This window comes from Ostrea edulis, chromosome 7, assembly GCF_947568905.1.
Source record: "Ostrea edulis chromosome 7, xbOstEdul1.1, whole genome shotgun sequence".
NCBI lineage: Eukaryota > Metazoa > Mollusca > Bivalvia > Ostreida > Ostreidae > Ostrea > Ostrea edulis.
Genome location: NC_079170.1, coordinates 54,405,020 through 54,431,047, shown reverse-complemented (window position 1 = coordinate 54,431,047; position 26,028 = coordinate 54,405,020). Strand labels below are relative to the sequence as shown.

Here is a 26,028-nt window from a genome sequence, read left to right as displayed (position 1 = left end):
ACTCACTCGACTGACCAAGCTATGAACTAGGCCTGTGTATGTGTTAACAAAGCGCTGCTTACGTTTATCTCTTTATTAATAAAATCTGGAACTCCTGTGGTTTTTAACATATAACATAAGGTTCCTGGCCTGGTTAACATTATTTATTTTCTTTTTACCTCTGTCTATATTTCATTACAAAAAACAAAAAAAGCACCAGTTTTTATCAGGCATTATTAATAGCAGTCACATTTTCTAATCCCCCCCCCCCTTTTTTTTTCCTCTCACCAGTTTAGCGCCATCTAACGGGAGAAAGCTCTAGTGTTGACCCAAACGTCGGAATGATTAAGACATTGCGCATGCTTAATGGAAACTTCCTCTCCACGTTGAGAAAGTGGACACTGTCACCGGCGAAAGTTAGGGAAATTAAAGCCTAAATATGGTGTTGGATATTGAACTTTTTAGGGCAGATAAAGGGGGGAACCCAGACAAAATCAAAGAAAACCAGGCCAAGAGATTTAAGGACGTCACTTTGGTGGACAGAGTGGTTGAGAATGACACTCAATGGAGGAAAAGTAAGGCTTGAAGTTGAAACTGGTACAGGATTAAACCTTGGATTTATTAATGAATATGATAATTGATTTTGTTACTAACTCTTCGACTAGGAAGATACTTGGTTATAGGTTTTGCGTTTACGAGTACATTATTTATAGATAAATGATGATGCAATATTGGATGATGCAACTTTAAGTAACTTCATACTTGCCCGAAAATCCTCCGTTTTTTTAGTTACCCCTTGAATGATAATAAATTCTGAAGTTGGCAGCACCACCACTTGCATGTGTGAATTAGATGATACAATATAGCAGAATATAAAATAATTATATTTGACGAATAGGACATTATGATATGAAAGATTGGAAACCCTATATATTGTAAAAGAACTATAAATTTTACAACACCTGTAAAATGTACAAATGTTTTGCCAACTCAACGATCAAATCTTCTTAGCATTGAAGTATATAAGATGTGAATTCCATGCCTCCTAGTTTTTCACAAATTAGACATTATAATTTCAGTGTTTACTTTTAGGTCTGGTTTACTAGTAGGGTGATAAATTTCCCCACTGCAGTCATTTTGGGATATTCCAAACCACGTTTTTTTTTTTATCACATCTAATCTCTATGTAAATTTACTAAATTATGAATATGAAATTCATAGTTTTGTGTGAAATAAAGGCTGGTTATCAACTTATCAGAGAATTTAGACTTGTAAACCAAAACAAACACTGATGTCACTGACCACAACACTAATTTTGCTAAAATTCTCTTGAAATGCAGTTTGAAATCAGTTTTTCAAAGTTTGGCACACTCCTTACTTCGCACTTCCTTGACATTTTCCCCTGGTGAAGGGAGTTTGAGATTACTAAGGTTCATATAGTGGCAACACAGCAACATTGTTTCAGGGTATAATTCTTAGAGGTACAAATATACAATGACATGAGGTCGAACCTCCATAAATGTGCGAAAATACACAGAGAAGGTTTGATTTTTGTGGTGACGCTAAAAGCAATCAATTGTGACCATTTTTAATGTAATGTCCCATTAAGGACTCCCCCGGGTTTCGCAACATACCATTTCCAACTGCTTGTCTGACTTTGTATGGTATCATGAAGTTATAGAATGTTTTAGTCATATTGGATAAAGTCTCTCGTTATAAGTATGAATATTTTATGTCATTGCTTCAACACTATAAAATTCTAGTTTAAAAAATCCACAATCCTTGTACATACCTAGTTGATGTGTTCATGAATTAGTGACAATATAATTTCAGAGAGGTTCAGAGCTGATTTGCTGAATAAACAAAAGAATCTGTGTAGTAATGTTATAGGAGGAAAAATGAAGGTGGGTGTTTAAAGGACACATCTCGTGTTTTCAAAGTATACAGAATTATATGCATTTTGTCTTCCTTATGCTTATAGAAATTAATTGTAATAGTTCGTTCGCTGAAGTATTCCGATAATTAGCCACAATACGGACTTAAATCTAAGCCCCGATTTCAAAAAGCCTAGTTAATTAGATAGGTAGTCACGTGGTACAGTGACGTCATATGCGACCTTCGTCGATCAACTTGTTGTAACAGTAGTGTTAGATATTTTTAAAAACTCGGGTTTTAGGGGCCTAATTTATTTACCATAGATAACATTTATTTCGATGTTGACAAATTTCCAGAGTCTTATATCTTTTAGCCACCAGTGCATACAAATAGCGACCCAAATGTAGCGAGAAACTGCTTAAATTTGCGAGTAAATAATGTTTACATCGGATCCCTGTCTAAACACAATTTGGTAATGCCATTTCTGTAAACAACTGTAATTAGCGTTGTTGCTTTTCTAAAATAAACAGTGCAATTATTATTAAATTTATTTTTGGAGAAGTTAGATAGGCCTAAATTATGATACGATTATGTATCATTGACAACTAGGCCTACTGTCACGGGTGCATTTCGAAAAAGAAAAAATAATAATAATGATCAAACTTATTGTGAAAATCACAATACTTTTAAATTATTTTATTAAAGCAATTTTATTAGGCCTAATCATTAATTTTTGTTACGTAGGAAGTGGGAGCGTGGCGTGCTGTTGTTGTAAACACGTACATGTACGCGTTCCTTAAAAAAAATGAAAGCATTATAATTCAATTCAAAGTCGGGAAATATTATATTTTATTATTTATAATTGAGAGTTCAATTATCTTTTATCTTTAAATTTCTTTTTTAAAACTACCAGTTGGTAGACACTGCTAGCAAAGTTCTGCCTATGTTGTTACAAGGTGAAGGTCAGTTGGTGCGAGTGTGTATTGAATTCGAGAGCAGAACGGAAAGCATATGCCGTAGGCCTATATGTTACAGTGCGTAGCTTCGATAGAACCACTTTCTCGCAGTTTATCTACGTATTTGTCCAAGTGCTTGTTAGAAAAAGTACAGGAACAAATTTTACTGGGGGTTTTTATGGCAAAGTCGTTGTGCCGACAAAAAATATTCACGTCTTGTCCCTCATACATTCCTTCGAAAATTGATAAAAACACAGTCCAAATCATCTCTACTGACAGCAAGTACACCCTTAAACGGCACAAAACACCCTAATGCAGTGTTATTTACAAGCTGTTATTGTGATAATTGTTTGTTTGTCAATTAAATCTAATCTGTTTATGAAATGGCTATCAACTGTTTTCAAATCTTCTCGCTCGAGGTCGCATATGACGTCACACATAATGGCGCGTAAAATATCGAAGAAAATATGCATATCGCAAGATTTGAATTTCATCGCTTTCAAACTCGAAAACTACGCAAACTGTTTCATTTAAAACACATGTAAAGTAGTTATAGGCATGAAATGAATTAATTTTGCTGAAAAAATTAAAAAGTTTAAAAACATGCGATGTGTCCTTTAATGTTACTTTATAAAAATATACTATTTGTATACCAGTAGGAAAGGACAATCGTATGGTGGCAGGGGAAATAATACACTCTACTGTATGTTTTTTAAGCTTAATATCAAATTTAAACCTTTCCAATTGAATACCGACAACCTCCGTACTTGTACACAGTACATTGATGTAAACACTACCTTATATGGGCATATGCTAATAACTCAACAACCAAAAGTTCATCTTTAGTACATCAAACATGGCAAACAAATATGAATCTAGAAGGTGGAATATATCTCACTCCCACATCTGCACAATTTGATATGGAGATTCTAAGGAGTTGATCCCTGTGGTAGAGGTTTATTCTCTAGGGCAGGGCCAAACTTGGCTTGTGTTTATGTGTAAAATATTCAAATAACATCTTTTATGCTCTTTATACTAAATTGAAACTAAATAGATATTTAAATATTTAGAAGGAGCAGGTAGTCCTTTACCAACGTTGTAAATTTCATGATCCCAGGGGTAGGGGTTTGGTTCCAGGTGGGGCCAAAATCATCATAGTGAATCATTTAAGACTTTTTAGCTCACCTGAATTGAAGGTTCAAGTGAGCTATTCTGATCACATTTTGTCCGGCGTCCGTCTGTCTGTCTGTCCGTCTGTCTGTAAACTTTTCACATTTTCGACTTCTTCTCCAGAACCACTGGGCCAATTTCAACCTAACTTGTCCAAAAGCATCCTTGGGTGAAGGGCTTTCAAGTTTGTTCAAATGAAGGGCCATGTCCCTTTCAAAGGGGAGATAATCACAAAAATGCAAAAATAGGGTGGGGTCATTTAAAAATCTTCTTCTCAAGAACCACTGGGCCAGAAGAGCTGAAATTTACCTGAAAGCTTCCTGACATATTGCAGATTCAAGTTTGTTCAAATCATGGCCCCCGGTGGTAGGATGGGGCCACAAGGGGGGATCAAAGTTTTACATACAAATATATAGGGAAAAACTTTAAAAATCTTCTTCTCAAGAACCACTAAGCCAGAAAAGCTGAGATTTACATGAAAGCTTCCTGACATAATGCAGATTCAAGTTTGTTCAAATAATGGGCCCCGGGGGTTGGATGGGGCCACAATAGGGGATCAAAGTTTTACATACAAATATATAGGAAAAATCTTTAAAAATCTTCTTCTCAAAAACCACTGAGTCAGAAAAGCTGATTTTTACATGAAAACTTCCTGACATAGTGCAGATTCAAGTTTGTTCAAATCATGGCCCCCGGGGATAGGATGGGGCCCCAAGGGGGGATCAAAGTTTTGCACACAAATATATAGGGAAAAACTTTTAAAATCTTCTTCTCAAGAACCACTAAGCCAGAAAAGCTGAGATTTACATGAAAGCTTCCTGACATAATGCAGATTCAAGTTTGTTCAAATCATGGGCCCCTGGGGTTGGATGGGGCCACAATAGGGGATCAAAGTTTTACATACAAATATATAGGAAAAATCTTTAAAAATCTTCTTCTCAAGAACCACTAAGCCAGAAAAGCTGATTTTTACATGAAAACTTTCTGACATAGTACAGATTCAAGTTTGTTCAAATCATGGCCCCCGGGGATAAGATGGGGCCCCAAGGGGGGGATCAAAGTTTTACACACAAATATATAGGGAAAAACTTTAAAAATCTTCTTCTCAAGAACCACTAAGCCAGAAAAGCTGATTTTTACATGAAAACTTTCTGACATAGTACAGATTCAAGTTTGTTCAAATCATGGCCCCCGGGGATAAGATGGGGCCCCAAGGGGGGGGATCAAAGTTTTACACACAAATATATAGGAAAAAACTTTTAAAATCTTCTTCTCAAGAACCACTAAGCCAGAAAAGCTGAGATTTACATGAAAGCTTCCTGACATAATGCAGATTCAAGTTTCTTCACATCATGGGCTCTGGGGGTTGGATGGGGCCACAATAGGGGATCAAAGTTTTACATACAAATATATAGGAAAAATCTTCTTCTCAAGAACCACTGAGCCAGAAAAGCTGATATTTACATGAAAACTTTCTGACATAGTGCAGATTCAAGTTTCTTCAAATCATGGCTCCGGGGGTAGGATGGGGCTACAAGGGGGATCAAAGTTTTACATACAAATATATAGTTAAAATCTTTTTCTAAATAACCACTGAGTCAGAAAAGCTGATATTTACAAGAATAATTTCTGACATAGTGCAGATTCAAGTTTGTTCAAATCATGGTCCCCAGGGGGTAGGATGGGGCCACAAGTGGGGGGGGGGGGGTCAAAGTTTTACATACAAATATAGAAAAAAGCTTTAAAAGAACCATTGGGCCAAAGAAGTTGACATTTACATGAAAGCTTTCTGACATAGTGTAGATTCAAGCTTGCAAAGGGTAGTTTGGGCCATAATAGGGACCAAGGTTTTACATGCAAATATATATGGAAAGTCTTCAGATATGGGCCAAGGTGACTCAGGTGAGTGATGTGGCCCATGGACCTCTTGTATTTTTAAAAGAGTCATGGACCTTGAACTTCACAAATTTTAGGGATTTGACATGGCTTATTATGTTTGATCCATGGCTTGGTATGTTTGATCCATGGCTTGTTTATTTTGCTGTTGCTGTATAAAAAACTAAATGCAGTAAGGGATGTACCAAGTAGGGCTAGGTATCATTTTAAAAAATTGCATTAACAGTTCTTCTTGTGAACATGAGGAGCTACACATAGAATTCCTTTCTGTAGCAGTGATTTCACTCATGCTTTGATATATTAAAGAGTAATTTTTGAGAAAGTAATCACAGAAAAAAGATTGCTGGGACAGTCTTATTGTGTATCAACAGTTAATACACAATATCTTAACAGTTGTCCCAGTTTGATCAAGAAAGTATTCCAATGATAATTTAGTATAACATTAACCAGAAAGGAATCGAGTCTATCGTCCTTAAACCTTGATTTTACACACTAAATCTATTTTGAAGGCAAAACTACCCCAAGGGGATGACAGCACTGTGCCTGAGAACATCAAGGGGAATTTAGAGGAGTTTACCAAAGAACAAATCCAGGTGTGTGTTGTTTTGACAATGTTTAGAAAAGACAATTAATCTATATGTACCTTCTCCATACCCACCAGTTAGATAGTGACAATATATCTACAGTACATCAAAAAGGTTAAAAAAAAAATTGAATTTGACAAGATTAATACAGAAAAAATTTAAATTAATGTATACCAGGAAATTTTTGTCTATTTTAATTTCGGTCTCTCACCCTTATCTTAATAAAATTTACTTGTTACATAAAATTAGTTATGAGTGGTGTTGGGTGAATTTAAAATAGTTTATCTCTACATTTGGCAAAAATAACATAGGCTGAAAATTTCCTGTTATTTGGCAAAATCAACACAGACTTAAAAATTCACAGGTAAAATTAACATACTGAAATTGAAGTACATATGATATTCTTATCTCTAATGTTGAAATTCGGTGAGACTGAGTAATGAAGTGCTAAAATTTTAAAATGTTAAAGAAAAACTCAAATGAAGTTTAGTGGAGTTTTTGAATACATGTATAGCCACTGAATTGATGAACTTCTGTCTTTTAATAAAGTGATATTTCATTTTAGAATGATTAATACTAAAAAAAAATTACGTCAAGTGAGTGCCTCTTATGTTATAAAACTTTTATTTTGTAGGAGTTGACTGTAGTACAAATTAAAGAACTGAAAAACCTGATTGATGAACAGATGAAATTAAATGATAGAGAATTAGTGAAGCATGAACAAGAGAGAAATGAAGCAATGAAGGAAGTCAGCAACCATCTTCACGAGAGCTGTATCATCAGCAATGATGAGGTATGGATCCAGGATTTAGAGCTCAATGTCTTATTATTGTTATACTTATGTGTAGCCAGCTTTATCTTTCTGTAGCCAGTGTTTAGAACTCAATGTTTTGTCATGAAGCAATGTTAGCTCACCTGAGCTGAATGTTCAAGTGAGCTTTTCTGATCACCCATTATTCGTCTGTCTTGTACAGGTCCGTCTGTCTGCAAACTTTTCTCATTTTTGACTTTTTCTCCAGAACCTATCGTACTAATTTGAACCAAACTTGGCAAAAAGCATCCTTGGGTAAAGGGTATTCAAGTTTGTTCAAATGAAGGGAAACATCCTTCTCCAAGGGGAGATAATAGCGAAAATATGCGGAAAATTTTTAAAAAGTTTTCTTCTCCAGAGCCAGGCCAATTTCAACCAAACTTTAATCTTTGTTCAAATAAAGGGCTATGTTTCCTTTAAAGGGGAGATAATCACAAAAATGCATAAAAATGACTGGAGATAAGATACATCATTTAAAGATGCTTGTACAAAAACAGGTAGTTTACTCCACTTACAGTATGAGTGTGGCTTTGCGAAGCCCTGCTGTAAAAAACCATGAGGCCATGCCAATTAGTAATCTAGTTCGTCGGATTCGCCGCTTCTATTTGTAACAAATCCAAATTATAATATTATCAAAAAATAATATCCGCCCGCGTGTTAAAAAATATCCGTAAATATTTTTTAAATTTTTTTACAACAAGCGCACAAATAACCTTGATGTATATGCTGACAAATGACAGAAGCGCGGGCTCTCGAGAAATTTCCTAACAGTGTAATACGGTTAAGTTATTCATGATGTCTATCTTAATATGTACGATACTTCATAACACTGGATTGGAAGTTGTTCCTTATGCTGGAATCGAACTGGAAGCCGATGAAACTTTTGAAGCGCTATTCGATGCCACTATTTAGAGAACATTGATAGCATATGATTGATTGTTTGATTAGCCTATATATTGACTGAAGTCTCTCTTGAGAATATTTCACTCACATGAAGACATTACCATTGCCGGTGAAGGGCTGCAAAATTTAGGCCTATGCTCAGCGCTTATGGCACTGAGGGATCTTTATCGTGCCAAACCTGCTGTGACAAGGATCTCAGTTTTTGCAGTCCTATCTGAAGGACCGCCCCATTTATTCGCCTCTTACAACAAGCAAGGGGTACTGATCGATGACTATTTTAAACCGGACCGACAGTTAACGACAAATTCACAAAAGGTTTGGTGATGTCATATCAAAATTCAAGAAAATGCTCAAAGCGATGCAATGGATATTGCATTTGCAATGAATGTCAAAACTGGATGTGTTCCTAGCAATATGCATATCTCTGAATCGAAAGTTTGTAGAAATGAAACTTCAATAAAATGCTTCAAAAAGACCTTATCAGTTAATGTTGCAAAGTACATGTATTAGGTATAAAGAAAATAAGTCTTTGAAACCTGAAGTACTTCTTATTTATTGTAAACTATATCAACAAAGTTGAAAAATATTAAGTTTATGTGGTAAACAAATGATATCTGATGATTTTAGATCTTTAGTTTTAGGCGCCCGCTTTTTAAAATCACACTTAATTCAATTAAAAATATTTATATTTCTTGTATTTGCTCGCCTCATAATTTTTATCTCCAAAATTAAAAATAATATTTGTAAAATAATTCGCCCTCTCGCCTCACTTTTTTTGTTTGAAAATCCGAAGAACTATTTTACAAATTGGTGTGGCCTGAAGGTTTAAAGCGGGAATGATTATCACTCTGTAAAGCGGGAATGATAATCACTGTCGTAGAGATGCGGTAAATAATTGATTCGTGTTACCTGTACTGTAGTGTTCAATGTTTGGCCAGGAATCGGTGTTTCACATATATTTTTAGCGCTGTCCGAGTGGCAGTTTTGTCATTTTTGTACATTTGATGTACCCAATCTCTTTGGAAAACAGCCAAAGAAAATGTTCACAATACTGTATTAGCAGAATTTTTAGCAAGGTTTTAATTTTGGCATTATCAGCTAGAGTGAAGAGATTGTTAAAATTGAATGATTTCATATCAGAGGTGATAGTTATCTTTCCTGGAATTATAAAGTATCTAAAATTAGCTCTAGCTAAATATATTCCGATTTCCATGAAAAAATCGCTAAATGTATGTCTCGCTAAAAGTTCCATGTATACGGTACAACTGATGATAATCTACTCGTCTATCTAAAGTGTACATCAGTATGTTAGGTAAATGCAAATAGTACAGTCTTCATTTATGTGTGAAAATACGTAATTCTCTTTAATTTTTGTTTTCATCAGGATGAAAATGGGGTAGAAAGAACATTTGGAGATTGTGAATCCAGGAAAAAATACTCACATGTAGACCTAGTAGTGATGGTGGATGGGGTGGACATTGAGAGGGGCTCGGTGACTGCCGGAGGAAGAGGGTACTATCTCAAGGTGCTTATCTCTGTTATTGGAATGATGCTTGTCATACATCAGTAAAGACCGAGTTCTAGTTTTTCATTTGATGAATAAACACTGTCAAGGACTTTTACATGCATGAGTCTCAAACCTGTGTAAAACAGACACAATTACTGATAAATATGATTGTATTTTAGCAGACCCATTCATTGAATGTGATTTGAAATTACTGGATTTGAAGGAGGAATTTAGAATTAGACTTGACACAAAGGTTGATAATGATAAATGTGTTATGATCCTGAACAAAGGTCATTATGATTGGGTTTGTAATGAAAAGATGTTAGCATTTTTGGCACAAATGATGCTTGTGACCGGACAGTAAGTATGTCATGACCCTGAACCAGTTGGTCATATGGCAAAGATCTGTGTCACCCTCCAAAAAGTTAAAAATATTCATTCAGGCAATATTTTTGTAATAGAGAAGTATCAGAAAATTTGATTGTCCTTTTTGACCAGAAAAAAAGTTGTAAGGCCCTCCATTTTTCACAGCTTAAAAGATAAACTTTTGCACTGTCAACATGCAACACATGAGTTTGAGTTCTTTGTACAGCTGACTGTGAAGCCCATAAACCTCTTGTAAGCTGGCCTTGGCCCACTCCTTTGTCCATTGTTGTTGTAAATTCCTCATGTTTTCAACTTCTTCTCCAGAACCACAGAGGCGGTTTCTACCAAACTTGTCACAAAACTTCTTAGATAAAGGGAATTCAAATTCATGAAGCTTCATGACGTACTAACGCGCTTCATGATGTACTCACACACTTCATGACCTACTAACACGCTTCATGATGTACTAACACGCTTCATGACGTACTAACGCGCTTCATGATGTACTAACACGCTTCATGATGTACTAACACGCTTCATGATGTACTAACATGATGTACTAACACGCTTCATGATGTACTAACACGCTTCATGATGTACTAACACGCTTCATGGTGTACTAACACGCTTCATGACCTACTAACACGCTTCATGATGTACTAACATGATGTACTAACACGCTTCATGATGTACTAACATGATGTACTAACACGCTTCATGATGTACTAACACGCTTCATGATGTACTAACACGCTTCATGACCTACTAACACGCTTCATGATGTACTAACACGCTTCATGATGTACTAACATGATGTACTAACACGCTTCATGATGTACTAACATGACGTACTGACACGCTTCATGATGTACTAACACGCTTCATGATGTACTATCATGATGTACTAAGACGCTTCATGATGTACTAACATGATGTACTAACACGCTTCATGATGTACTAACATGACGTACTGACACGCTTCATGATGTACTAACACGCTTCATGGTGTACTAACACGCTTCATGACCTACTAACACGCTTCATGACCTACTAACACGCTTCATGATGTACTAACATGATGTACTAACACGCTTCATGATGTACTAACACGCTTCATGATGTACTAACATGATGTACTAACACGCTTCATGATGTACTAACATGACGTACTGACACGCTTCATGATGTACTAACACGCTTCATGGTGTACTAACACACTTCATGACCTACTAACACGCTTCATGATGTACTAACATGATGTACTAACACGCTTCATGATGTACTAACACGCTTCATGATGTACTAACACGCTTCATGATGTACTAACATGATGTACTAACACGCTTCATGACCTACTAACACGCTTCATGATGTACTCACACGCTTCATGATGTACTAACATGATGTACTAACACGCTTCATGACCTACTAACACGCTTCATGACGTACTCACACGCTTCATGACGTACTAACGCGCTTCATGATGTACTAACACGCTTCATGATGTACTAACATGATGTACTAACATGATGTACTAACACGCTTCATGACCTACTAACACGCTTCATGACCTACTAACACGCTTCATGAAGTATGCTGGCGTGAAGTGTCACAGTTCATACCCTATTACTTTTTTTGTATATGATGAATATCTTATTTAAACTGAATCATGATGCTGCCCTGGGTGTAAAGTAGAGATAGAAGAGTGTTGGGAGAAAGCTTCAGGATCTCTCCCACAGAATGATTACAGTTTAAGAAAACAATCATCCTGAGACCTGCAGTGTATGTAGTGGTCTGATAGCAGGACTTTGATTATTATTGAGTTACAATTAGTGTTCCAGCAAGATCTTGGTGTGAGCAAGGTGGCTCAGGTGAGCATTGTGGTTCATGACCTGTCATGTTTTTTTGTAGGGTCCATTAGTGTTTCTAGAGCAGGCTCTCATTAACCTCGCCATGCACACGTTGTACACCAAGAGTTATGTCCCTTTGTATACCCCTTTCTTCATGAGGAAAGAAGTTATGCAGGAAGTTGCCCAGCTGTCACAGTTTGATGATGAATTGTACAAGGTAAGCAGAAAGCTTTCTACATTTGAATAGTGTAATTTATACCATAAGTCATGAGAATTTTTATTATTCCCTCACAGATCAATGCAAGATTGATTGGCTCTTGTTTAACGTCCCTCTCGAGAATTTTTCACTCACATGGAGACGTCACCATTACCGGTGAAGGGCTTCAAATTTAGGTCTATGCTAGGCGCTTACAGCCATTGAACAGTGAGGGTTGCGTGCTACACCTACTGTAACACGGGACATCCGTTTTTAATGTCATCTCCGAGGACCCGTGACATTCACACCTGATGCTGAGTGTTTGGCAATGGAACTGTCACTACCTGTTTTAACGACTTAGGTCTGTAGTGGCTGGGATTCAAACCCCAACCATGTTCATGTGGGGCGAACGCTCTACCTCTACACGGCGGTAATCAGTGCAAGAGGGGATGTAGTAACAGCCTAGCAGGACCATTCATGTATTGATGAGTGTGTGCAACTCGGAGCTTGTAGATACTATACAGACCACACTTTTTGATTGATTGATTTGATGCTTCACAGGTAGCTTTGTTATCAAGAGAGGTAGAACCCTATTGATTTGGGGTCAAAAGGTCAAGGTCACTACTGGACTTCATAGGAAAACATTATGAGGGAATATGCCCCGCTTGGTGGAGCTTTTGTTTTAGCTTAAATTTGGCATGGGTAAGGCAGTCTTGTGAACCCACTGGTACCCTTTAAAGAGTAGATGACCCCATTTGTTCACAAGGTCATGGGGTCATGACTGGTTTCTTGGAAATGTCTGCTTAGACTCTTGAGGGAACAAATACAAACTTAGTATTGTTATAGCCCATATTCTAAATTTAAAGGTGGTCCTTTTCAATATTGCCACATGGGAAGAGGGAGGGGGGCTTTATAAGTTTCTAAAACAATACCTGTTCATTGCACTAGTTGAATTTTGATCAGAAGGGGTTTCTAAATAAAATATACTCAAATAGTATATCAAGTTATTGGTAGAGAAATCTTTCATTATCATTAAATCCAAACATTATTTGGAATTGTTGATATTACGACATGTATTTGATCCCATTCAAATCGGTGCCCAAGATTTGTTATGATTTGATGTAAAATAAATTTTTTGGAATGATTTTCAAAAAACCCAAAATCACTGCTCGTTGTATTTTAAATCAGATGTTTTTATGCCCCTCTCCTATCAAAGATCGGGAGCATATTGTTTTTGTCCTGTCTGTCATTCTGTCCAAAACTCTTAATATTAATACAGTTCCTTATTACCAGACGTTTCTTTTGATACCATGATCTTTAACATTGGAGTTTGACCCAAATTTCAAAACTAAGGAAAATGTTACCCTTCCTCATGACTTTTGAATGGTTAGGGATAGGGCTCTCGTATTTCATATGTACATTCCATGTGATCGTGACCTTGAAATTTTACCTAGCAACCATTTAAAGGGACTGGTTCACGATTGTTGATAAAAATATTTTTCATTTTTGATGTTAAACCTTAAAAATATAACTCATTTAATGTTGACAGCCAAAATTTTGACCTTCTGAATGCAAGAATAAAAGTAATATTTTAGCCTTGAATCTGTGTTATGTAAACAAAGACTCGAGTCTTTTTATGTATACAAACAAGCAAGTGAAAAATTGATTTTGTAATATAGAGCATCTTAATTTTGCGTAGTAACAAATTTTAACTTTTAGATGACACATTTTACCCCCAAAATACTTGAAATGTGAAAGATATAATAAACTTTGATCGATATTCATTTCTTTTGAAAATTTCGGAAACAATAACATACCGCAATCTTTGTTTACATAACAAATGATAAACTCTCTAAAATGAGTTTCTGTGATAATGTATAACCTTAATTTTTATGTGAAATCTTTTAAACACATTAGACAGTAGATTTTGATAATTAAAAGTGAAAAAGAAAATTTTGGGGCAAATCGTGAATCAGTCCCTTTAAGTTGGGTTTTTGTATTTTGTACATAAATTCCTTTCATTTGATATCATGCTTGCTCATAATTTTTGAATGGTTTGGAATTTGACACATACTTTTAAGTAAAATTATTCTAGGAAATATCTACTGAACTATTATTTAAGGTTCAGTTTTAAACTCTTTATGACAAAATCTTTTTTTTTTGTTCCCAGGAGCATAGTGTTTAACAAACACATCTTATTCAAAATCAGTCATGATGTGTATTATTGCTATTTTCCTGTTTTCTTGCCTCTAGTGGGTTCTTTTTACATTTGATTCCATATAGTTAACTTGATTACATTCACCTTGTGTATTGGCTTTTGTTCTGTTTTCGAAGTATTGATGATCAAGTTACAATGATTTATTTAACATGTGATTTGGGTTAGATTGAATTGGAAAAGATGAAACATTTATTAGAGGCCCTCAAGTGGAAGTGAATAAGTTGGAAGTTTCATTAAGCAAGTGATTCCCAGGGGAGTGGTTTCAGTAAGGAAAATGTTTACAATGGATGCTAGAGGTTAGGCAGTATCAGAGTAAATAAAGATGAAAATAAAATAGAATGGAAATAAAACAAAAAATGCAAAGAATAAAAGTGTAGCCACTGAACCTTTAGCTGGTCCAGTTGAAATCTAATTGCATACACTGCATACTCTTACACGGATATTTAGAATTTTGTTAGATACGAAGTTCTGTTGAATCTATGGTCTTTTATTGGGTGAAGTTTACACTAGCCAACACATGCACCTGAACACGTAAAAAAAGTGCTATATTGTTTCTTGATTTTATTGTTTCAAAATTTTTCAGTAATTCTTGTCAAATATACAAACATTTCATATCTTCTGAAGATAACCTTGCAGGTTTTCATTTCTCTAAGGTTGTAGGAAAGGGCAGTGAAAAGTCAGATGACAGCACTGTGGACGAGAAATATCTCATCGCGACATCAGAACAACCGATTGCTGCCTACCATCGAGACGAGTGGATTCCCACAGAGAGTCTCCCTATCAAATATTTGGGCTACTCCACCTGCTTTCGACAGGAAGTCGGTTCCCATGGGAGAGATACGAGGGGAATTTTCAGGGTCCACCAGTTTGAAAAGGTATGTCATGTTTCTGAAGTCCTGATTTTCTTATGCTTTCTCAGTATGGAACTGAGGTTAAACACAGTATTATTTTTTTGTTTTTTGAATATTTGATCTGATAAGTTCAGAAGTTAACATGTGTTGTGGATTTTCATGATCAGGTAGAGCAGTTTGTGTTGACGTCACCTTTTGAGAACAAGTCCTGGGAGATGTTTGATGAGATGATCAATAATGCAGAAGAATTCAACAAGCTGTTAGGCATTCCTTATCGGATTGTTAATATTGTGTCAGGTAAAAAACAATATCTAATAGCAAATAATCAAAGTACACATATATAATTAATTTTATTATATGATTGAATAATTCCTAGCTCTCTAATTGGCTGAGATCCAACAATGTAGAAATCATACTATGTTATGTTTACCTGCACGTGACCTTCCAGGTGAACATAAGGAATTATTTTTTCCACATACATGTAGGACCAAAAATAGGTCGTTGAAACTTACAATTAAAGCAAAGAACAATCTTGAAGGGTTTTTTAATCATTTAATCATCTAATGAAACAATCATTGCTGTTTTTGAGGTCAATACGATGATTTAGCCACCTTCGAAGTACAATATTCACCTCGCCGGTCTAAATCATCATATTGACCTCAAAAACAGCAATAATTGTATAATGTCTGTTCAACACTAAATTCATCTGTATCTGCAAATGAACTGTAAGTCCACCATTGTCGGGTCCAACTGAGATGGTGGCAGTTGTGTTTCATCAATAGTGAAGTACCCCCACCCCCACCCCCAATATTCAGTATACTATTTTCAAAGCTTGATAGAATTTTTACAATTGTAGCATTTTTAGATGCCCATCAAAGATGGGACGTATTATGGTACGTCTGTCAGGACCTTGTAGGAAAAATACAAAATGAACTGTAAGCTCCAGGAGCTTACAACTTGGTACATTTGATCACCATGATGAGTCAAGATCAAACATCAAGGTCATTGTACAATATCAGTTGATTGGAAAACCTTGGAGGCAAAATACAGACCAAACTATTGGGGCTAGGACTGTCAAACCTGGTACACATACTCCTCATGCCAAGTGGAGGACACCGTTTGTTTCTCAAGGTCGTAGTATCACTTACATGTAGTAGAAAAACCTTGTTTTTGTTATGGATACAGATATTGCCCTGAAATTTAGTCATAAGCTTCATTTCGGCGGAATATAAGTTCAGTTTGCATTCCATCTGGATTGATGCATCATGACCTACTTTAGGAGTGAAAATTTTCCAGATTTTCTTCTGTTATTCCTAAGAAATTTTGTCACCTTTCCTCAGAGAAATACTTAATCAGTTCACATTTCAACTTGATTTGTGCACCGTGACCTATCTTAGGGCTAAAATTAGGTCAAATAGTTTTCTGGACTTTTTCTCGTCATTGATACACTGAAGTTCTAGCAGGTGTATGTTGTATTGTTTGCGATATTCTTGTTTGTGTATTAATAGTAACAGTTTTTCAAAACAATAGTCATATATAAGATTTATTTCATGCGATTGAAAACTTTCAGGAGCCCTGAATAATGCTGCTGCAAAGAAGTTGGATCTGGAAGCTTGGTTCCCAGGATCCGGAGCATTCCGTGAACTTGTCTCGTGTTCAAACTGTCTGGATTATCAGGCTCGTAGACTTAAAGTTCGATATGGACAAACCAAAAAGATGAACCAAGAGGTAATTGTAATGAAACGACAATGAACTTGTTTAGTGTTAACATTTGTTATTATATTGTAATTATTTATTACTATTACTATTTAAATGCAATATAGAGGTATTGTGAGAAATAATTTGTCATAGTGTTACTAAAATACGTTTCCTGATGTAGGCTGACTACGTCCACATGTTAAATGCCACGATGTGTGCGACCACTAGAACTATATGTGCCATTCTGGAGAATTTCCAAGTGGAGGATGGGGTGATAGTGCCTGAGGTTCTGAGGAAATTCATGCCTCCTGGTAAGCTTAATCCATTGTCAGTATTTCTCTCCCTGTGAGTTTGTATGATATTTCTCTCCCTGTGAGTTTGTATATTTCTCTCCCTGTGAGTTTGTATGATATTTCTCTCCCTGTGAGTTTGTATGATATTTCTCTCCCTGTGAGTTTGTATGGTATTTCTCTCCCTGTGAGTTTGTATGATATGGTACACGTACTTACTACCATGGGTCAAAACGAGGCAAATTGAAAAATTCCAATTTGTCTGCAAATACGAAATTCCACAGATTTGTAGGCAGGCATGAAACCAGACGCTTTGCTTTTAAGATAGAAAATATGGGTCCCAGACACTGATTTTTTTTTTTTATTTTTTAAAATAGCTTTTGAACACATAAATAAACATGCAAGACAACTTTCATCTTTGCATTCACACAGTTGGGAAGAATAATTAATAGTAACATGAGTAACATTTTAAAGTAAGAGCAATTAAATCATTTGAAAAATGAAGTTATTCAAAAAGACATTTCCATTTTGACCACCTTTTCATAAAGACATTTGTGTTAAAAAGACTTTTTTCATCTGAAAGTATAGTTGTAAATATGCTAAAATATCATTAAACGTGAAAGGTAAACCTTTTCTAGAGAATGAAAATATACATCTCTTGACCAACATAGTAATAAAATTAACATTTTCATGTTCAGTCAATCGGCCAAATATTATTGTGAATCAAATAGCACTCTTTTCCCTGTCTTTTGTAATATCCAACAAGACAGGCATGACCAAATTCTGGCCACAAATGGACAGTAAACAAATAGATGTATGATAATAATAATAATAATACCATATTTATATAGCACCCTTTTCATACACTATGTACGCTCAAAGGTGCTTTACAATGCATATATACCTAATACAACGGAATGTTATACACATAATACATAGAAAATAAATAAAACATTAAAAGCTGTAACTATCCTGATTGCACATATAAAACATGAAAACACAAGATGCCATAAATATGCTCTAGAGATAAGAATAAACATCAGTTTCAGGGCGTATTAAAATAATAATGTATAATGGTTTCTGATTATTCCGAACAGATGGAGCAAGCCCTGTTATCTAAAATTTTTATCTTGTGCAGATAATTATTCGTACTCATGTGACTTATTTTAAAATTTTAATCGTTGAAAGTGGAAAAACTGCATTCATTTCCACTCAATATATCAATATAGTTTAATTTAATTAATAACCAACGAACTTCAAGATGTTTATTTTGCCACCTTTTTTAAGATATCAGACATATAAAAACAAAAGTATAGGTCAACCTCAGAAAATTGCACATTTTTGTAAAACAGAATAATAAGAATATAGTAAAAAAGTTATTAAAACGACAAATTTTTAATGTCAACAGTTTAGAAGAACTGCTAATTTATGAATATGTATAAATTACTTGTAGATATTTGGGAAATTGTGGTTTAATAGACATACACTGTAACAGCAAATTATTTTTTCAGATGATCATTTGAAGTTTGAGAATAAAGAGGCTCCCGTTAAGGAAAATATAATTATGTTTAATGAATTGGAATTGCCGTGATTTTTGGAAATAGGGTCGATTATGGAGTATCGGAGGAAAGGTTTATTTTTCGCCATTTTCTGAGAAAAATCCTTAGATTGGTAAATTTTGCAGATACGGCAAAGACTTTCGGGTATTTATACGTTATTATGAGGTCAGTAGGGCATGGATATCATTACATGTTGTTATACATGGATATCATTACATGTGTTATACATGGATATCATTACATGTGTTATACATGGATATCATTACATGTGTTATTCATGGATACCATTACATGTGTTATACATGGATATCATTACATGTTGTTATACATGGATATCATTACATGTGTTACACATGGATATCATTACATGTGTTATACATGCACTGGTATAACTGTAGTAGATATTTTTGAAAGCATTGAAGCATTCATTATGAAGATAGATGAAATTTCCTTTTGTTTATATAAAGTCTTTGCCAATCCAACTTTAAGCATTGCGCATAAAAATTTTGTTTACCGTTCAGCATCTGCATTGTTGGTTTATTTTCAGCAAGCAAAATTGATTGAATGCAATTATATAATTTATGTTTCATTAGTTTTAAATAATTTGTTTTTATTCATGTAAAATTAAAATGATAAAGTGTCTAGAGCCTGCTTGTTTCTATAAATGTGTGTTATATTAGAGTTATCTTTCTTTCCTCTTTATTCTAAGATAGGTCGATTCAGTATATTGGATAAACTAGTGGGGAAAAAATTATATCGCCCTTATAACCGAAAATCACGGTAGAAGGATTATGAATTCTTTTTAAAGAATTTATCGTTGTGTATATTCATGACATTTTTACTCACATGAAAGTGCTTTGAACTTTATTCAGTTTGTGAGTAAAATGTCATGTGTTTACATAATCATATTGATGAATTCCTATTATATGTACTATTGAATGAAATGAATTAGTAACAAAATTCAAGTAATCTTCAGCAACATTTTATTTTCACTGGAATGGGATGTTTCAACCTAAAAATATATTGCTTTTATTTTTATTGAAAGTTGGGAACTGAGTTTAAAGTTATATTCAACAGAATGTTCTTACAATTATATTGCTTTTTCAGGATATGATGAAAAACTTCCTTTTGTAAAGCCAGCTCCCATAGACCAAGAAGAGACCAAGAAAACAAAGAAACATAAAGATGCACAGAAGAAGAAAGACAAAAATGTGGCAGAGGGTGTAGAAAAAATGGATCTAAACAAATGAATGTGCTTACTATGACTTATTTATTACCCTTAACTGTGTCTGTGATGATTTATGTGCTGTCACATGTACACATGTGTCAAATCTGTGAAACTTGTCAAGACTTAAAGATTGATTCACAAAGATATTTTATTCCTACGCTGTTGGTAGGACATTCCGTCGGAAACACGATTTTAGAGTATGTGATCTATGTTATCGTGTAGCAGGATGACTAACATCCAGGGATTTGGTGCACTATTATAATCAAATACTGAGAATTTAAGTTATCTGCTCTTTTCTGTTTAATAAAATTCAGCAAAAGAAAAAAGAAATGTTTTTGTTGATATTTATTGTGAAATTTGTGATAGGGAGAAATGAGGTACAAAGAACAGGAAATGGTTGACTTATTTTCCCTGAGGTTGTACCCTAAACTTAATGGTATTAAACAATTATGAGGAAGCATTTCATTCAGCATAAACTTCAAAAGTGTTTCCAAAATCTACAATTTCTGAAATAAAAGTGAATGTGGTATTCGCTTTGTTAAGGCACCACTCTCTATGAAAACTAACAGATGGGCTGTTGGCGAATCAGTTGAACTTGACAAATAAAAAAATACCACCACTTGAAACATTTTTTTGTGACATTGAAATCTGAGCTTGTCTGTTGTGTAACTGTCGTCTAAAAGACTGGTTTTAATGTAATTTTGTGTGTATAATATATGCATAAGAAAACACCTAGAATGTAGCTATACTGACCAGCATTTAAGGTAAATCATGGTCTCTTTAGAAAAATGTAAACAATAAAACAAGCAATAATTTCTTCCACTCTAGGAGAAATAAATGACAAAATCTTTTGATTTATGGGGAGAACTAACATTTTTTTCCCAAAAACTTTTTAAATTTGCGTCATTTTATTAATTTCACCTTATTAAAAATGACAGAAAATAATGAAAATGACTACTTAGGAGACATATTTCAAGCCCTAAAAGTATCCCCCCCCCCTAAATCCGCCACTGGAGGCCTCGTGTTACAGCAGGTGTGGCACGATAAAGACCCCTTACTGCTCTAAGGTGTGGACCTTCATCGGCAATGGTGACATCTCCATATGAGTGAAAAATTATCGAAAGGGACATTAAACAATATACAATCAATCATCTGTTCACAACATGACGACAAAGTTGAAAGAATATCTAGGATGAAAAAGTGAGGGTAACGAACAGAGATTAATCAAGTAATCCTATAAATAATACAAAATTAAGAGCAGGGCAAACATGGACACACCAGAGGTGGAGTGAGGTACCTTGGGGGTTGGGGGGGGGGGGGTTGTTGTTAAGCATTCTCTATTGACCGGTCACACCCGCTATGAGTCTAATATCTTGATCAGCTAAACAGTCAAAAGCAGTATGTAGAGAACGGCCCAACAATTGGTAAGAAGAAACGGGTGTTGTCTGACATTGATAGATCAGCAAATTCGAAAACGATCTGAACATTTCAAGTTTTATGAACGAAGATACACCTGCTGAAAAACTTACTATGCGTTATAATGTGGTCCCCCAAGTCACCATCGATATTCATGCTCCCCAACAATCAAAGGAGATCACTTTAACCCTAAAACCCTAATTTGTCGGAGGCACAACACATCATGTGTTATCATTGCTAAAAGGTATACTTAATCATAAATCCGATTAATTGATAATCATAACTCCGAATAATTGCAGAAAGACTTGAACGGTGTCTTTCTGATATTGACAACTGGATGCGAAATAATATACTCGAGCTAAATCAGGAAAAGACACTTCAAATGATTGATTGATTGAATATATTGTTTAACGTCTCTCTCGAGAATATTTCACTTATAAGGAGACGTCACCATTACTGGTGAAGGGCTGCAAAATTTAAGCCTACGCTTGGCGTTTTTGTCTCATCCGAAGGACCGCCCCATTTAGTCGCCTCTTACGACAAGGAAGGGGTACTGAGGACCTATTCTAACCCGGATCCCCACGGGACTTCAAAACGAGAGGCTAGTGAATTTCATAGGATATCAACTGACTTTCGGTGGATCTGTCATCACTAGTGCTTCATGTGTCAAAAATCTTGGGATGTTTTTCAAAAGCACACTTAGGCAGGAGTTTCAAATAAATGAATTAAGTAAATCATGTGGCTAGTTGTATTCGGCGTGTCCGCGCGTCAATCATGGTCAATATTTTCCAGTAGAAATTTGCTGTGATAATAAATATTTACTTGAGCTTGTTTTTTTCATAACTTTTAGCTTTATCGCTTGGTGTTTTTTTTTTTGTTTTTTTTTTTTTAAAATATATATACATGTAACGAAAATAGCTTAGGGGAATATCGCACCCAATCGAAAATTTTGAGGATTGTTTGAAGTACGGAACTTTTTTCAAAGTCAACACACTAATGATAATTTGTATCTTTTAACTATTACATTTAATAAAGATAAATATTTTGACCTAAATTGTTTATCTATAAACTAGTATACGAGAAATCACAATTTTAGGATCGGGGATACACACATGCTGGAATTCTTCAGTCCTCTTAGACAATATCTTCGTAGTCTTTGGTGATCAGGTCTTTCAACATTCTGTTGGAATTCCCATGGGCATGAATTGTTCTCCTTTGTTGGCAGACCTGTTTTTATATTCTTATGAAGCAGAGTTTATTCATAAGCTTCTACATAAGAAGAAGAAATATCTTGCTGTGGCCTTCAACTCGACATTTAGATATATCGACGACGTTTTATTTATTAACAATAATCATTTTTATTTCATTCATATACAGATTCGATATATCCCTGTGAACTCGAGATTAAAGACACCACAAAGTCCTCCACATCTGCTTTTTACTTAGATATTTTATTGAAAATACCGGTAGATATTAACGGCAAACTAACAACTCAACTTTATGACAAGCGGGATGAATTCAGCTTTTCAGCTTCTCCATCGCCAACGTCTCATATTTATGTTGCAATATTCCATTATCACCTGTATATTATGGTGTTGGTGTCTTTCAACTGATTCGATACGCAAGAGCTTGTTCTACGTATGATCAGATTTAAAATCTAGGGAAGTTACTGAAAAACAAGTTGATGTTACAGGGGTTTCAACAGTCTCGTTTGAAGTCAGCATTTCGCAAATTCTATGGTCATTATAATGATCTGGTTTGCCAATATAATCTATAATATGGTCAAATGCTGTCTGATGTGTTTCATACCGGTTGTTATGCCGTTCTTGGCACAGTGATTTTAACCATGGATTACTCCGTTTTTCTGATCAAGACATAGGGCTCACGGCGTATGTGACCGGTCGACCGGGGATGTTTACCGTTACTCCTCCTAGGCACCTGATCCTACCTCTGGTATGTCCAGGGGTCCGTGTTTAACCAACTCTTTATTTCGTATTTCTTATAGGAGTTATGAGATTGATCACCTTTCACACAGTGGTTTCCACTTTTATGACAAATAATTATTTGCTGAATAATTAAACCAGAGTCTTTCCCCAGTCGTGACTTTTATCTATTATAATATACATCATTTTACTCAAATTTATAACATTATATAAATATTTTTCTTGAAAACATTTACTTCGCTTGGACCCACTTGAAGCGAGAGTCCTCCTTACGTAAATGTTCCAACTGCCCTATTAAATCGAGTACTTATCAGACCGTGATACTCGATATATTCGGAAATGTGTGTTTGTTTATTTTACTTCCCGTCGAGAATTTTTCACTCATATTGAGACGTCACCAGCTGTAAGTGAAGTACGCCAAATTTAGACCCCTATGCTTTGCGCTCAGGGCCGTCTCTGCTCATTGGGTACATGTATGTGAAAACGAAAGTAGATTATGGTGTTACCATATCTGGACCACGTGTACGCAGCACATTCATAGGTAATGAATGTCTATTGATTGATAAACTTTTGTTAAATGTTCATAGTATTACACTAACTAACATAAAGAATGTACACTTACCACCAGATATGGTAACACCATAATTACTTTCGTTTTCACAGAGACTTTACAAACAGATAATATTACCCACAATGCAAATTATACTGAATAAGAATTAAAAAAAATTATCGAATAAGAATGGCATGACTATCGAATAAGAATGACATGATTAATCGAATATGAATTACATGCTTTTGAATATGAATAGCAAAATTATTGAAAATGAATGACATGATTGTCGAATATAAATAACATAATTATCGAATATAAATGACATGATTATCGAATATGAATGATAAGATTATCGAATATGAATCATATGTTTTTGAATATGAATGATAAGATTATCAAATATGAATCACATGTTTTTGAATATGAATGATAAGATTATCGAATATGAATCACATGTTTTTGAATATGAATGATAAGATTATCGAATATGAATCACATGTTTTTGAATATGAATGAAAAGTTTAGAATATGAATAACAATTTATTGAATAAGAATGACATGTTTTTGAATATGAATAACACGTTTTAGAATATAAATCACATGTTTTTGAATATGAATGATAAAATTATATGAATGATATGCTTTAGAATATAAATTACAAGTTTTCGAATATGAATAACAAGATTAGTATAATAGTGCAACGTTTTACACGCCATAGTGAAAGCTTTTTAATAAATTTTGCCTCGTAAAAATATAAAACCAGGCCAGCTAATCAAGGAGCACAATTCGTGCCCATGGGAATTCCAACAGACTGTTAGAAGACCTGATCACCAAAGACTATTTTTCTGAATGGTTTCCAAGATATTGAATATTCAATTCATTGCAAAAGATGAATAGTTTAACATTGTAGAGTATTGCTGTATTTTCACATAATGCTTAATGTAGGCACATGTTATTACTTCTCCACCGCGTATTACTCTGTCCGTCTGTGTCCGTCAATTCGTAGCCACCTTATCTATCTATGTAACACCCTACCCCCGTCCCGTGGGGATCCAGGTTAGAATAGATCATCAGTACGTACATGTATATACCCCTTGCTTGTCGTAATAGGGTGGTCCTTCAGATTAGACCGCAAAAACAGAGGCCCCGTGTCACAGCAGGTGTGGCGCGATAAAAATCCCTCCCTGCTCAAAGGCCATAAATGCCAAGCATAAGCAATAGTGATGTCTCCATCATATGAGTGAAATATTCTCGAGAGGGATGTTAAACAATATACAATCAATTACCCCCCTTTCTCCCCTGGTTTTGTAGAAATGTAAGCAAACAGTATATATCGTAGAGTTTGTGCTTTAACATGCATTATACACATTTATCTTTTGGCAGGTACAAAAGTATGTTGATATGAGCTATATTATTGCTGTATAACCCCTAGTATTTATAAAGAAAACAATACAAAATATTTTACTTCACTGTGTAACATAAATCATAGAAAATATATGACGTCACAATCAAATGACGTCGCAGCAGTGTGAGACAGAAAAATCTCACATGGCTGTCTCACATGGGTAAAGTCGATCTCACACTGGTGATAATGTAAGAAATAACTGGCTGTAGGTAAAGTATTCTCTTTAGAGAAGTGGACAGGCATAGCCTACATCCATGGATGTAAGCTATGGCTGTCTGTTTCTCTAAAGAGATTATAAGTGAAGTATACTTATGCCCCGCGCTCAGGGCCGTCACAACACCTGCTGCGATGATTGCTGAGTATTTTGCGAAGGAGCAATCACTACCTATGTTTACGTGTTTGATGCGGTCAGTGCACGACTGGGGCTCAAACTCACAACTTCTGGTAACGACGCGAACGCTATATAACCACTGAGCTACCGCGACTGGTCGTAAATAATTTATTTTATATCCGATACAAGACAAAGCTATATTCAATTATTTGAAGATACCATCAATCCAATTATTGCATCAAATGAATTACTTCTGACACCAATTCAAGTGAAGAGAGCATCAATTCAATTATTGCGTACAATAATTGAATTGCTGATATCTTCAAATATTTTCCATTGATAATTGATAGCTTGTCGTTCCATGCCTATTTGCACAGGTCCCACCCCGGTGATAAATATTGGCCTATCTCTAACCTTCAGAATGCAATAATGATGATAACAAT

General features: G+C 35.1%; 1 protein-coding gene across 1 annotated transcript; it reads left to right on the top strand.

The window, feature by feature from the left end:
• Positions 1 to 313: 313 nt before the first annotated feature.
• Positions 314 to 20,267, top strand: LOC125654796 (serine--tRNA ligase, cytoplasmic-like). Its single transcript, XM_048884869.2, has 11 exons — positions 314 to 554; positions 1,813 to 1,883; positions 6,386 to 6,469; positions 7,095 to 7,253; positions 9,559 to 9,699; positions 11,959 to 12,114; positions 14,965 to 15,186; positions 15,330 to 15,459; positions 16,733 to 16,890; positions 17,042 to 17,171; positions 19,817 to 20,267. The coding sequence occupies exons 1-11, from the start codon at positions 419 to 421 to the stop codon at positions 19,957 to 19,959; spliced, it is 1,530 nt and encodes a 509-aa protein (XP_048740826.1). The 5' UTR covers positions 314 to 418; the 3' UTR covers positions 19,960 to 20,267.
• The last annotated feature ends 5,761 nt before the right edge of the window (positions 20,268 to 26,028 follow it).